The sequence below is a fragment of the Alligator mississippiensis genome, chromosome 7 (assembly GCF_030867095.1).
Source record: "Alligator mississippiensis isolate rAllMis1 chromosome 7, rAllMis1, whole genome shotgun sequence".
Lineage (NCBI taxonomy): Eukaryota > Metazoa > Chordata > Crocodylia > Alligatoridae > Alligator > Alligator mississippiensis.
The window spans coordinates 37,387,267-37,402,448 of NC_081830.1; the positions used below are offsets into that span (position 1 = coordinate 37,387,267).

The window sequence follows — 15,182 nt, forward strand, 5'->3', positions numbered from 1 at the left end:
AAGAAAACATTGGTAAAGAAGTCATCCAAAACACTCTGAAGCACTGATTCTCAACCTTTCTAGACTCAAAGCATCACTTAGAAAATCCCACCTCTTAGCTTTCACTTGCTTTTGATTATGCAAAAAGCACAATTGTTTTTGCAAAGTACTCAAAAGACCACAGCAGGTCAGAATGGTTTTGACACCAGGGATACCTATTTGAAATCTCTGGGTTTACTTTGTGAATCACATGCAGGTGCTTGCACAGCTAACAGTGTTAATATTAAACATTACCTTGCATCACCCTTAAAAGGATCTCATGGCGTCCTAGGGGGCCATAGCTCCCTGACTGAGAACCATTGCTCTGAAGTTTCTAGTGAAAATATTGGGAAAGGAAAGAACTGGAGCTCAAGCAACCCCAACAATACAGGCAGAACAAGGAAGGAAAGAAAGGGGCTCTTTCTTGCTGAGACAGAGCATTTAATTAATAGAATCAATCTTCTCTGATAAAAACAGAAGCATCATCAACCAGCTAATTTTTGTAGGAGTGGAGTTTGGAAGTTCATTCAGATTCCTTTATGTATTTTTAATTTACATATTTTCGGAGCAGTAGGTTGACCTGATAGGTCACCGAGTCTACATTCTTCAGAAAAGTTACATGGGATTCAAAACTACTTCCGACAGTCTAGTAACAGTGCTCATCCAAGCCTTATTTACTGAGAGTAATTTATCAGGAACTATTACATACCCAGTATGATTGGATGTTCTGGAACTCAATTCCAAAGTAGTCGGACTCAATTAAATTTAGGTGTTTATAAACTTCTGTCAGCACCGTCTGGCCATAGCATTTTGACTGGAAGAGTAAAAAAAAAAAAAAAAAGCAGCATAGTTAGATTAAGTAAATTACCTAGAGTTTTATTACAAGACAGGAAAGTTTTAAGCTAGGGCAGCTCCAGTTCAGCCCCTGGCCTAAGTTGTTATCGTCTTAGGGCTGCTCAAATACACAATGATTTGCAGTAGTCTTCTGTAGGGTTTTATATTGACAGGTGTCACAGCAGTGTAGTACTCCATGCACTTGCCTATGTCGGGGCACTAGAGGAGGCTAAGAAAGGGTGACCAAACTGGCTATGCTGAATGAGGACTACATATGCACATGGAAAGCCTCAATTGAAAGTACAATTGGGATGTAGTGGGGGCAAAGGTAAGACTTCCAATATGTATATGAACAGATTCAAAGCCTGCTGGTAAGACACCACGTAAGTCCCTTGTTGACCACAACTAGAATTCAGGCTCTGCAAATTCAAGAAGTCCAGGAAAAAACAAAACATGGTGTAAAAGTTAGAAGACCGAAATTAATTATACACATGAAAAAGGCTAAGGTTGGGTCTTTATTTAGCTCTTTCTCCTGGAACAGGAGCTGGTCCTAGGAGAAGGCCCTTCAGGAACTCCCTATGGTACTGCATCTAATTTGCACAGAGGAAGCTCCACATTTCCTCATCCTTACACCTTGCTAACAGCTCCAACAATACAAAAGGGAGAGAGAAGAAAGGAAAAAGGAATCAATAGTAGCTGCTGCTCTGTAGCAACTGAAATCTACTTCTCTTCATCTTCAGAGTCTATCACTCACACAAGCCAAGGAACACCTTCCAGAATCAAAGTAAACTTACTGTCTAAGTACACCAGAGAGGATCCACTTCCCCCATACACTCCAACCAGACAATAACTACTTGCCTGCATTGGTCAGAGGATAACATACTTGCCACCATGCATCTTGGCTAGGGACAGAAGTTACACATAAACCTATTTAAGTGATCAGAAACTGGCTTAAACCTGTAACAGAACATAAGCTCAGTACACCTAAGACAATTTCGAAATGGCCGAAACTGGTTTAAGATAAACCTGGTTCAATGTAACCTGGCTGAATGTAGCATCAGACTTAACTGATTTGGGTTCAACTGGTTTATGCAACTTCTGTCCCAGACACCTTCCGGGTTTAAGTTAAACCAGAATACTCCAGCATCCCAGCATGCTCTGCAGCCCTGGGCTGGACTGTACTCTCCGATTCATAGAGCAGGGCTGGCCCTGTCCTTCTGCTCTCTAGTCTGAGCAGAGGCAGGGGCTGGCCAGATACATCCCGGCACGGCCCCATTAAGGGAAAGTGGGCAGGGAAGGGGTTAATTCTTCCCTCCGTCCCTTCCCCCCCCCCGCCCCCCTCTGCAGCCAGCAATCGGGGTCTGCCTGTCTGCAGGTGAGGGGCTGAGCTGGAGGTGGTGGCTGGGGCTAGCAGACCCCAGGTGTGATTGGGGGGGGGGGGGAGGGAAGGAGAAGTGTGCAGAAGGAATCTATGATTCAAATCCCTCTCCTTTTCTATGATTCTGCCTCTTTAACAGAGGCATGCTGGGACAGCATCTGGCCATGCCCCCACCCCTGCTGGAGGGGCAAGGGGATGGGGTTGGGGAGCAGCCTCTGTCAGGGTGCCCAGGATGAGGTTTATTCCCTCCCTCTTCCCTGTCACACTAGCAGAGACTGCAGCTGTTTCGGTATAGCCTCGTTAAAGCTAAGGGGACAAGGAGGGAGTTAATTCCTCTCCCCCCACACTGGACACTTGCTGCTGCGGGGGAGGGGGGCTCTGTGCAGCACTTGGGGGACTCTTCCCCCTCCTCTGCCCTGCCGTGGGGCAGGGCAGGGGGTTCTGTGCGGCACTGCCTGCCTCGGCCCAGCCTGGATGCAGGGAGCAGCTGTCACTGAGCCACAGCCGTTGGGGATGGCACTGCTCCCGCAGCCCAGGCTGGCCCTGCTCATCCCCAGCCAAGATAGCTGCGTGGCTGGGCTGGACCATGAGAACAGTGCCCTCCCCAGCAGCTGCAACTCAGTGACAGGGAAGTGGAGCCCTGTCAGTGAGCACAGCCTGGCCCGGCATGCATGGGCAGCAGCTGGCTGGGCAGTGGGCTACCTGGGCTGGCTCGGAGGTGCCACAGGGGCTCGTGCGCCTGTGGCAGCCCCTGTGGCGGGCAGCTACCAGGCTCCAGGCCCGCTGGCACCTCCAAGCCCACCCGGGTAGCCTGCTGCCTGGCCAGCCACTGCCCATGTGTTCTGGGCCAGGCTGAGCTCGTAGTTGGTAGGGTAGGGTCAAACAACCCCAGCAAGGTGCTTGTTTAGTTTCCTTTTGAAGACCCCCAGGGTAGGAGCGAGCACCACTTTCTTTGGAAGTTGGTTCCAGATCCTAGCTGCCCTGACTGTGATGTAGTGCCTCCTGATATCTAGCCTGAATCTACTCTCAGTCAACTTATGGCCATTATTCCTAGTTACTCCCAGTAGTGCTCGGGGGGAACAAGGACTCTCCCATTGCCTGCTGGTCCCCCTTGGCCAGTTTGTAGATGGCCACCAGATCACCCCTCAGCCTTCTCTTGTGGAGGCTGAACAGGTTTAGGTCCCATAGCCTCTGTTTATAGGACCTACCTTGTTGCCCCCTGATCATGTGAGTGGCCCTCCTCTGGACCCGCTCGATGCTGCCCCTCCTGAAGTGCAGCGCCCAGAACTGGATACAGTACTCTAACTGCGGCCTGACCAATGTCGCATAGAGAGTGAAGATCACCTCCTTGGTCTTGCTTGTGATGCATTTGTGGATGCATGACAAGGTGTGGTTAGCCTTCCCAACCGCATCCCCACATTGGTGGCCCATGTTCATTTTGGAATCAATAATGACTCCAAGATCCTTTTCTGCCTCTGTGCTGACAAGGGAGTTCCCCAGCCTGTACGTATGCTGCTAGTTCTTCCTCCCCAGGTGCAATACCTTGCACTTGTCAGTATTGAAAGCCATCCTGCTCTCATCCACCCACCCTGCTCTCATCCACCCACCCTGTCTAGATCTAGTTGCAGCCTGCCCCTCTCCTCTAGCGTGCTCACTATTCCCCATCCGCGAATATGAACAGAGTGCTTTTCACCCCCTCATCCAAGTCGCTGATGAAGATGTTGAACAGTGCGGGCCCAAGAACCAAGCCCTGGGGGACCCCACTGCCCACATCCCTCCAGTTCGAAAATGAACCATCCATCACCACTCTCTGGGTGCGACCCTCCAGCCAATTTGTGACCCATCTGACTGTGCAGGCATCAACGCCACAGTTGTCTAATTTCTTAATGAGAATGCGGTGAGAGACAGTGTCGAAGGCCTTCCTAAAGTCCAGAAAGACTATGTCCACCACGACACCTGCATCCAAGCATTTTGTGACCTGCTCATAGAAGACCACCAGGTTGGTTTGACAGGACCTGCCTCAAATGAACTCATGTCGGTTGCCCCGAAGCATGATCCCCCCTGCTGGTCCCTCGCAGATGTGCTCCTGGATTATTTTCTCAAAGAGCTTCCCCAGGACCAAGGTAAGACTAATGGGCCTGTAGTTTCCTGGGTCCTCCTTCCTCCCTTTTTTGAAAATGGGAACCACATTGGCCCTTTTCCAGTCCTCTGGCATCACACCAGAGCACCATGAGTGCTCGTAGAGCTGTGCCAGGGGTCCTGCAATGACCTCTGCTAATTCCCTCAGCACTCTGGGGTGGAGATCATCAGGACCTGCTGATTTGAACATGTCTAGTCCCACCAGAAGTTCCCTGACTAGGTCCTCACTGACCCTGGGCCTGGCAGCGCCTCCCCTGGGTCTGTCAGGGATCCCAGTGTGGGGGCTGCCCCAGTCCCTGCTCAAAAAGATGGAGGCAATGAAATCGTTAAAGAGGCTAGCTTTGTCATCTGGTGTGACCACTAGACCTCCTAGCGTATCCTGCAGAGGCCCTACGCTACCCGGTACCTTCTTTTTTGGACAGGGCTCGGCTTCCCCGTCACTAAGCTGCAGCCTCTGGAGAGGGCCCTGTCCCTTTGGCCTGGCCCAGCCATGCAGCTTTTTGGGGCTGAGTGGGGCTAGCCCATGCCACAGGGGCAGGGCCATCCCCAGCGGCTAAGGTTCAGTGACAACTGCTCCCTGCACCCAGGCTGGGCTGTGCCAGGCCGGGCCAGGTAGTGCCGCACCCTTCTCCCAATCCTGCGGCAGTGGGGAACAGGAGGGGGAGTCTCACTCCGGGGTAAGGCAGTGTTGCACAGAGCCCCTTTTCTCCACCCCATGGTGTGGGGGGGGAGGGGCAGGGGGAGGAGGAGGAAGGGGAAGAGTCCCCCTCCAGCACTGCACAGAGCCCCACCCCTCCATGACAGGGAGGGTGGAGGAGGAGGAAGAGAAGTCCCCCTCTGAGGCCAGGAAGTGCCACACAGGGCCCCCCTCCCCGCCCCGCAGCAATGGGGGAAAGGCAGGAGGAGGAGGGAGAAGACTTCTCCTCTGAGTCCGGGCAGTAGAGATGCCTGCCTGGATTGCTCCTGGCTGTCAGGGACCCGCTGTGGCGGGCAGAGCTCCCTCCCTCCTCCTCCACTGTCATAGGGATGTAGCCATGCCCCTGTTTAGCCAAGCTCCCTCTGCCCCCACCCACTGAACCCTGCAAACCAAGGTGGGAGTTTAAACCCTTCCTCAGTCATACTTATGCCTGCCAGTGCCTAGCCATGCCTCCCCCACCCCCTCAACTCAGCTTCCCTGTGGAAGGGGTGGGTGGGCTGCTCTAGCACCCCGGGGTTCTGGCCTCAGCCACTGCAGGCATGTGCTTGCATTTCCAGAATGAAAAGGGAATGTCTACCCACTTGCAAACCAGTTCAATCTCTGCAGGGTAGACTAACTGATGGCCGGCAGTGTGACGAAGACATCAGAAAAGCCAATGGCACTTTATCGTGCATCAGCAGATGCATGACGAATAGGTCCAAGGAGGTGATACTTCCCCTCTATAGGGCGCTGGTCAGACCACAGTTGGAGTACTGCGTGCAATTCTGGGCGCCGCACTTCAAGAAGGATGCGGATAACCTGGAGAGGGTCCAGAGAAGGGCAACTCGTATGGTCAAGGGCCTCCAGACCAAGCCCTACGAGGAGAGACTAGAGAAACTGGACCTTTTCAGCCTCCGCAAGAGAAGGTTGAGAGGCGACCTTGTGGCTGCCTATAAGTTCATCACGGGGGCACAGAAGGGAATTGGTGAGGATTTATTCACCAAGGTGCCCCCGGGGGTTACAAGAAACAATGGCCACAAGCTAGCAGAGAGCAGATTTAGATTGGACATTAGGAAGAACTTCTTCACAGTTCGAGTGGCCAAGGTCTGGAACGGGCTCCCAAGGGAGGTGGTGCTCTCCCCTACCCTGGGGGTCTTCAAGAGGAGGTTAGATGAGTATCTAGCTGGGGTCATCTAGACCCAGCACTCTTTCCTGCTTATGCAGGGGGTCGGACTCGATGATCTATTGAGGTCCCTTCCGACCCTAACATCTATGAATCTATGAATCTATAACCTACAAAGATTGAATCAATTTGGGCTCAGGCTTTTTGAATGTCTGTCCCTAGCCCTTGATGCAGGGTTACCAAGTATAGAAACTAGTAATTAAGATATAAAGGCAGGGTACAAGCACTGGCAGCTGAAAAAATGCAGGAACTGGGATGGTGCCAGGGGAATGGCATTAACATCTGGGGATAATGAGAGTATGTATAAATACATATTTGAAGGAATGAAAAGAAAGTTAAAAATGGATTATTAGAAAAAGGGAACATCACGTGTATGGAGGAATATTTGAAGTGGAACATTTGAAAAAATACTTTATTCAAGTTCTGGCAGCACAGGGCCGTTCTGTCACTTAGTAAAATGTAACATTATAAAACGAACAACACAAGCTTCTCCCAACCATCCATATGAATTACCTTCCAGTAAAATAGTTCCACTTTTCCCACATTTCTTTTGTTTTTAATATTCATGTGCAAAATTCAATTATGGCAATTAGTTTGTGCTTCAGTCTGCATTTCAGCTGGCAATCCTGGAACTAGGAACAACAGTGACACATATGCCTTCAATACATTCTAGTAACTTGCGTTCATTACTCCAGTTTTCTAGCTGAGTACCTCGGGTTATTATTTACTTGAAAAGAAAAAGAATCCAGATGCTCACAAGCTTTTACTTTTTCCATTAAAACAGCAAGTTCTATCAGTAGGTCCTGTAACTAACAGCTTCTTCTTGAAAATATGCTTGCAATTCCATTTTAAAATATTAATATTTAGTGTAATAAGCATGCAAATAAAAAAAACCTCCTTTCCAAAGAGTTTGCAATGTCAGTTTAAATTTGACAAGTGTACAAAAAGAAAAAAAAAATAAAAGAAAGAAGGGAGAGCAGTTGGGGAAAATGTGCTTGCTTTGATTGTTGAGGGTTTTGGAATATTTTAGTTGTGAAATATTCAAGAGTCAAGACTTCCCCAGTCCCAGTTTTCTATTTATTTTATTGGGAAGTTAACCCAGAAGCCTTATGAAAACACTTTGTCAGCTGTGACTACTTAATTGATCATATCAGTAAGCTGTACAGAAAATTGGGCAAGAGTTATTGCAGGTAACAAAAATGCCGAGGCAAGAATACACCATCCAGTCCAACCCTCTGATCAAGATAGAACCATGTCTGTCTTGAGCAAGGGATTGGTGATAGTAATTGATAAACATTTTTGTTTGAATGTCTCATGCTTGCCATAGAGCAGTCCACCCTCTAAAATTCAGAGAGAGATCACCAGGGATCCTGGTTTTCTCTATTTAAAAATTCAAAATTCTCTGATAAAAACCCCAACTTTTCTGATTAAAACCCTGAAAAACCATGTTTTTTCGTGATTAAAATGAAGCGCCACTATATACATAAGTATCAGTTAAACAAAATGTTTTATTGATATATTACCATTTTAAAGCAATTTGCGAGCATACCAGTGCACCTCAATCATTATAATATGCTAAATTCTAAGTAAATTCTAAATATCTATAAATGTTGTTGTTTCATTTTGGGGTTTTTATCATGGAAAATCAGAGCTCCCAGTGCCCCTTTGCTCACCAGGATGTGGGTCCAGCTGAGCTGTCCCCCCCACTGCTTTATGGTGCTGAGTAGCTCTCATATGCCAGTGCCCTGCCCATGCCATTGCCCCTCACTCCCAATTCATATCCCCCCAGCCCTGCTGGTGCCCTTTACTCCCCACCCATAGCCCCCCCAACCCTGCTAGTGCTCCTCACTCCCTAGCCACAGGTCCCTGGGCCTTGCTGGTGTCCCACATTCCCTAGCCACAGCCCCCTACCCTCTCCTCAGCCCTGCCAGAGGGGGCCCCCAACTGCTAGAGCTACGGGGCCAGGGACCTGGGTTTGAAGCCCCCTGGCCATCTGCAGCAGCACCCAAGTCCTGTCTGCCACCCGTGGGAGGTGGTGGCTGCTGTGGCACAGAGAGTGGAACCCGGCTTCCCCTCCCGCACAGGCAGCACAGCTGGATCAGAGCCCACTGGGGAGGGGTGGATGTGCGCTGCCTGCCATGGGTTAGGGCTCCCTGCCCTGCTGCCCTCCCACTGGGGCCTCCACATCCCAGTAGGCAGGGCCCAGCGTGGCAGGGCAGAGTGGGGCGAGGCAGGGAAGCTCAATGCCGCTGCCGTGAGTTTTGCATCGCCATGACAAAATGCCCCCTGCCTACAAGCAGCAGTGAAGGGCACAACTCCATGCTGCCACCCCAGGGATGCCTTGCTTACCATGGCAGCATGAGGCTCATGGTGGCAGGACCAAGCTTCCCTGCCCCACTCTGCCCTGCCGTATTGGGTCCCACCCGCCAGGCCGCAGAGGCCCTGGGGGAAGGACAACAGAATGGGGAGCCTAAGCCCAGAGCAGGCAGCTCCTACCCTATGCACAAATCTGGGGGGGTATGAACCCCCCATAGTCCCCCGCCACCCTGTGGACAAGCTGCCTGTGGCCCTGTCTCACTTCCTGCAGCTGCACATTCTGGCCCCATGCCCCAAGCACCAAACCAGCACGGCAGCAGCCCCAGCCCTAGCCCCAGCCCTGCCCAGCTCCCTCCCTCACTGTGAGGGCCTCAATTCCCATCCCCCTCCCCAGACTTACCTGCTGGTAGCTGCTCTCCAGGCTGCCTGGTGGCCTGTGCTTGGCGCCCCCTGCCTGACCACTGTCCTTCCACTCCCCCAGCAGGCTGGAACTCTGCCAGCCTGCAAGGGGAAAACCACTGTTGCCCAAAGTTTTTCTCCTTTAAAGGAGAAAAATCTGGGTTTTACTGTGTTTTTTCATGGTGAATGAAAAACCCAGACCCCTAGATATCACCAAACTGAAATCTAGTAAACTGCAAAACAAAGAAGTGGAAAACACTAAGATAGGGAATCTGTTGCCTAAATCTCTCTCATTTCTTTTATAATTTCTAAAATCTTCCCTAATCTGACTTTGTGAAAGACATCAACTCAGAAATTAAAATGATTAATTTAATTGGGCTATGAAGGGGAAGTGTCAGATACACTAAATGACAAAAAAGCGCTTTTAAAATATTTTTAAAAATGAAGAACGTAGAGAAAAAGATGTCTTTTATTTACGACAATTTTGAATATGATTTGCAACTGAAAGACATAAAAAGCTATTCCATTCCTGCTTGAATAAGTTGACTATGATCCCTTTAAAAATAAAAATTTATTGTTCAGAACGATGCATTTATAAAGAGTGGTATTAAATACAGTGTTGATGAAAATGAGTAACAAAAGCTTGGGACCTAACAATGTATTGCATTATTCTTTGTCTCAAATGCTGTGGGAAAACTCTTCCTGGAACAATTTGATATAGTTCCTCAAGTTGTTTGTTGTGTTTATCGGTTTCCAGTTTGCTTGCCAGGATACAACTCCTCTGTATGACCAGACTTTCTTGCTTTTGTAAATTTCAAAATTAAATTTTGATCTGGTCAATTTTGTGACACATTTATGCCTCCATAAGAGCTACACAAGGCGAGATTTCTTAAGCATGTTCTTAAACTGCGGTTATAATTTTGATAGTGCAGGAAACTGTGCGAATGCATACTAGAAAGGTCAGACTGTCAATAGAAATTCCTCATGATGGCATACTTCCAATTTTGAAGTTGGCAAGTGTAAGGAATATATGACAAGAGTCTACTACAACAGGCATTGGTGAATTATTACTCAAGTATCCATAAAGATTACTGTAAAAATAAAATCAAGTGAGAGATACAGCAAAGGATATAACTGCTGCTTTAGTGCTATTATCTATTTTTGGGAGGCTGCAAGTATATTCTTGAAGATAAAAATCATATTCCTTAAGAATTCAGCATAGAGATGTCAAAAAATTACCCATTACTAAGGTTAGACTTGAAAAGCCTCTTAAAACTGTCAGGTACTGTAAGTTTTTCATCAGGGGCCCAAACCTGGCTTGACTTCAAAAGGAATGACAGGTGTTAAAACACTTTGAGATTTGGTATTATATGGGTCAAATACTGTCTTAGGAAAATGTCTGTCACCACAGTTTTATGCATGCATTTAGGCAAAAATTAGCCCTATGTATTTCAGTTATGTTTATAACAATGTTTCACAAAACATAATTTGATAAGATCATAGAAGTATTTTTTGCAGAACTATAAAAAGATTCAAACTAATTTAGAATTTGTTTTAGCCACTAATCCAACCTTCTTGTACAAATTAAAGAAACTGGGAAATAAACCTAACAGGAAGACAATTTCATGAGAGAATGTCTCATCATGAATAGGCAAATGGTTTCAATCCCCTGGAACCTGAAGTATAAAAAGACATACACACACTGGCCCTGGCAAATTCATCATTCCTGCTAGCCCTGCACTACTTATATCTCATCCTCTACTTTCTGCTGACTCCATAAGCTCTCTCTAAAAGACGGCCCCAATTGACCACACAGGATTTGGAAGAACTCCACTCCCACAGGCTAATGAAGTCCATTCCCCATGACATTAAAGGATTCACAATTCTTCACTTGTATTTGTCTCTAATCCAGCCTTTCTGACACATTTGTGGACAAATGACTGCTCATGAATCTGAGTGTATGAGTGGGATGTCCACAGAGGTAAAGTTTAATTGCCCAAAAGAAAAAAGGAATTATATTAGGAGAGCATTCCTTCCACACATGAATATTTGGTGGCCATAAAAGTTAAACCAAATCTGGAGGAAAACTGAAAGCTCTGTAAGAAGTTACCTTATTTCTTTTTTACTATGTATTTGAAAAATATAATAGATGCAACAACAAAGTTACACCACAGCAAATGCAGATCAGTATATTTCTCATTACTTGATAAAATTAGTGATTGGACTGTTTGTCAGGTCTACCAAGTCCTTATATTGGACTTACCAAAATGATGTTATCCTAAAAATGGACAAATGATGAGAGAGAGAGAGTGGGCATAAACACAGTGAATTACCATAATTTCTCACAGACATTTTGCACCTTTCTCCCCAAAACCAGTCCCTCAAAGCTGGGGTGTCTGTATTAAGTGTGTTTGGGGTCCCTAACAGGAAGCCCAGCCTGGGCTAATTTCCTAGTAGGCCGCACCTGCCTGTGACTTTGACTGGCAGCCCTAACCCAGCTACTGACTCCAGCTGGCCACTGTCTGGGTCTTCTAACTGGCTGCTAGGAGAGCAGCTTTCCCATTTAGTTCTAGCTGTGGCAGCAGACTCCAGGCTAGCTAAGAGTTCCTGTTGACAATCTACCCTGGCAAGCTTCTGTAATTTAATACTCCTGGTTTCCTCTGCCCCTGCTTGCTTTGTTCCTGGACTCTGGCTTCTGGATTTTCTATCAGATTTAGTCTTTGACCTCTGACTCCTGAACTTTTGACTTGACTTGTGATTTGGACCTTGCTCCTGGATTTCTCCTAGATCTGGTAACTTAGTATCCATTTCCTAGCCCAGGATTGGGACTCTGGCCTTGTACAGATATTCAGTTTCTCCTGGGAGTTGTTGCTTTCCCAGAAGAAACCATGATGATACAGATGTTCAGGCTTTTTATCACAGAGTAAAAATGGCCACTCCAGGAGAAAAATAACCTGGGCACAATCAAGATTAAATTACTTTCAAGAGAGTCTTTCCTGGGACAGCAAATGTCTGTATGTGCCACAACACAGACTGATCATGGGCCATCTGGATTAGCCAATAATGGCTACTTTATGTACTCCTGTCATTTGTTGCCAGGCAGACTAAGGAAGCCTGAAAAGCATACTGAGATGTGTACACAGGGTCGTCCCTGCCCAGCCGCACAGTGTCAGCACTGCAAGCTCCCCAATCTTCAGGGCCTTCACGTTCAAATGTCTGTATGTGTGGCCCTGCGTAAGTTTTTCTATCACGAGAACAAAACTGGCAGAATTCTTCCAGGTTATTTGAATATGTGTAGACAACCTCTGTTTCACACACTGCCCCTGTCTCTGGTGTTCTTCTGGTGACCTAGCCACAAGGCCAGAGTCCATGATCTAGCCTATTACAGCAGGGAAGCTGGTTTTTTTTTTCTTTTTTTGTCTGGGAATACCCAGCTTTGATTCCTGCTCCACCGTGAAGCACCTCTTGCATTGTTATTCAGGCAGCTCAGGGAGTCAGTTGACTTAATGACTCATTGTTCTTCACTCCACAGGTATTCATGTTTATGTTTCCTTTTTAATGGCCTTGATGTGCCACTAATCAAGCTAACTTTTCGTAGTGCAATTTTGCTGGCTGCTAGCTGCTCCTAGTCTCTCTCCTCCTATTTGTCTTAAAGATCCTCTTTTTACTCTTTTCAACATCACAGATCCAATCGTGTATACCAGTCTTCAGAAGAAGCCAAGGTTTCAGCTTTGCTTAAGCAGGAAAGGGAGGGTGAAGCAGGTTCTGTCCCTGGCCTATGCAGCCATAACTCTGGAAAAAAAAAATTTATTTCATTCTGCTTTTCAAAGACAAGGTGCGTATTTTATATTCCAGGGCATGTTGTATGTATGGTACTTTGGATTCAACACAACTAATACTTGATAGAACTTTTTTTTTTTTTTTAATTGAAGAAGAATATTCCTCCAGCATTCTTTCAATGAGAGTTACATTCAGGGACATACCTCTCAAAGAAAAATTAGTACCAGTCAGGGCAGATAAAAATAAATTACATTTTTTATATAAAAATTAGTTAAATCAGATGTTTAATTAGATAGAATTTTCTTGTTAAAATAAATGTTTAGCATTCAACCTGAAATTGTGACAACCTACATTAAAGACTGAATTTACCAAAATAATTTACTGAAAACTTGTGGTAAGTGCAGGAGGTCCCGGACAATTGAAAAAAGGCAAATATAGCGCTCATCTTTAAGAAAGGGAAGGAGGAGGATTGGGAGAACTACAGATCAGTCAAGCCTCACACCTCAGTCCCCCAAAAAATCATGGAGCAGGTCCACAAATAATCCATTTCTAAGTACTTAGAGGAGAAGGAGGTGATTGGGAATAGTCAGCATGGATTCACCAAGGGCAAGTCATGCCTGACCAATCTGACTGCCTTCTATGATGAGATAACTGGCTCTGTGCATGCGGGGAGACCAGCAGATGTGGTATACCTTGACTTTACCAAGGCTTTTGAAACAGTTTCCCACAGCATTCTTGCAAGCAAGCTAAGGAAGTATGGGTTGGATGAATGGACTGCAAGGTGGACAAAAACTGGCTGGAGTGTCAAGTTCATTGGGTAGTAATCAATGGCTCAATGTCTAGCTGGCAGCGGGTATCAAGTGGAGTGTTCAATATCTTCATTAATGATCTGGAAGATGAGATGGATTGCACCCTCAGCAAGTTTGCAGATGACACCAAGCTGGGGGCTTTAGTAGGTATACTGGAGGGTAGGGTTAGGATTCAGAGTAATCAGAGGACTGGGCCAAAAGAAATCTCATAAGATTCAACAAGGACAAGTGTAAAGTCCTGCATTTAGGATAGAAGAATCCCATGTACTGGAGCACAGCAATTACCACATTCCAGCAGATTTGATTAAATGAATCTACTCCAATGCACTGTAATTACAATGCATCAGAGCAGCTTTGCTACATAGGTATAGGTGCCCTAGATTGCCAATCCCTGCCCCAGACCACTGCTGACCCCACACGATGCACAATTTCCAACAGCACCATCCCTATGGGTACTCTAATACATCATTTGCTTCCACTATTGAAGAAGTACAGTCAACTCCACCTAATGCTGTTTTGCTTAGCGCTATTTCACTATAGCGCTTATTTCACATTGATACCCAATTTCACTTAGCACTCAGCAAGTTTCGCTATAACGTTCATGGGTATCAAGCAGGGAGCACTGGCGGTGTGCAGCCCCATTGCCATCTTACTTCATCAAAAACTTTCATGCTCTGTGCTCTTTCATGGTTGTGTTGCCATCTTGCTTCTTTTTTGAGCTTGATGTTGAAATCAATCATCTTGAGTCAGAAATGTGCAACTGACTCCGTGACTACAAGTGCTGAGAAAAAACAGCGCAAAAACATAATGCTGGAGCTTAAATTGGATGTTCTGAAGCGAACTGAAGCAAGGGAACACCAGAATGAGGTCTGTAGAGCACTGAATTCGACTGGGTCAACTGTTAGGACCATATTAAAAAACAAAGACAAAATAAAAGAATGTGGTAGAATTGCAACTCCTCTGAATGCTTTGAGACTCAGTAGGAATAGAGCTCCAATTGTGTTAGAAATGGAGAGGCTGTTAAGTGTGTGGATTGAGGATACAACTCAACACCGTATGCTCTTGAGTATGCTGCTTATTCAGAAGAAGGCCAAGAAAGAGTCTATATGATAATTTACAGAAAAATTTGACTGAGGGATCTGCTTCTGAACCTTTTATTGAAAGTAAGGGGTGGTTTGAAAGATTTAAAAGGTGCAGTAACTTGCATAACATTTCTAATCGGGGGAGGCTGCTACTGACACCTAAGCAGCTTTCAGTTATAGAAATAAACTTGTGGAAATCACTGAGGAGGGGGGTTATATGCCTCAACAAGTCTTCAATGCTGATGAGACAGGCCTGTTCTGGAAGAAGATGCCTTCTAGGATTTACATTTTCAGGGAGGAGAAGTCGATGCCAAGTTTTAAGGTGTCCAAGGATCAACTTACTTTATTGCTTGGTGGTAATGCTGCAGGGGATTTTAAATTGAAACCATTGCTTGTATACCACTCGGAAAATCCCAGGGCTCTCAAGGGGTATCTTAAAAGTAGTTTGTCCGTCATTTGGAAGTCTAACAAGGCGGCCTGGGTGACAATGTCTTTCAGAGTTGATTATGGGATTATTTTTGTCCTGCATTTGAGAAATATTGTCCTGAGAACAATCTGTCCCATAAGT

At 46.3% G+C, this 15,182-nt stretch overlaps 1 protein-coding gene across 4 annotated transcripts in view; it reads right to left on the reverse strand.

The window, feature by feature from the left end:
* The window catches only part of FARP2 (FERM, ARH/RhoGEF and pleckstrin domain protein 2), a 154,610-nt gene that overhangs the window by 91,129 nt on the left and 48,299 nt on the right, over positions 1–15,182 (reverse strand). For all 4 annotated transcript variants that reach the window (XM_059730827.1, XM_006267051.4, XM_059730826.1 and 1 more), the window contains exon 3: positions 728–832. In XM_059730827.1, the coding sequence (XP_059586810.1) occupies positions 728–832 (105 nt within the window). The remainder of the gene's footprint in view (positions 1–727; positions 833–15,182) is intronic.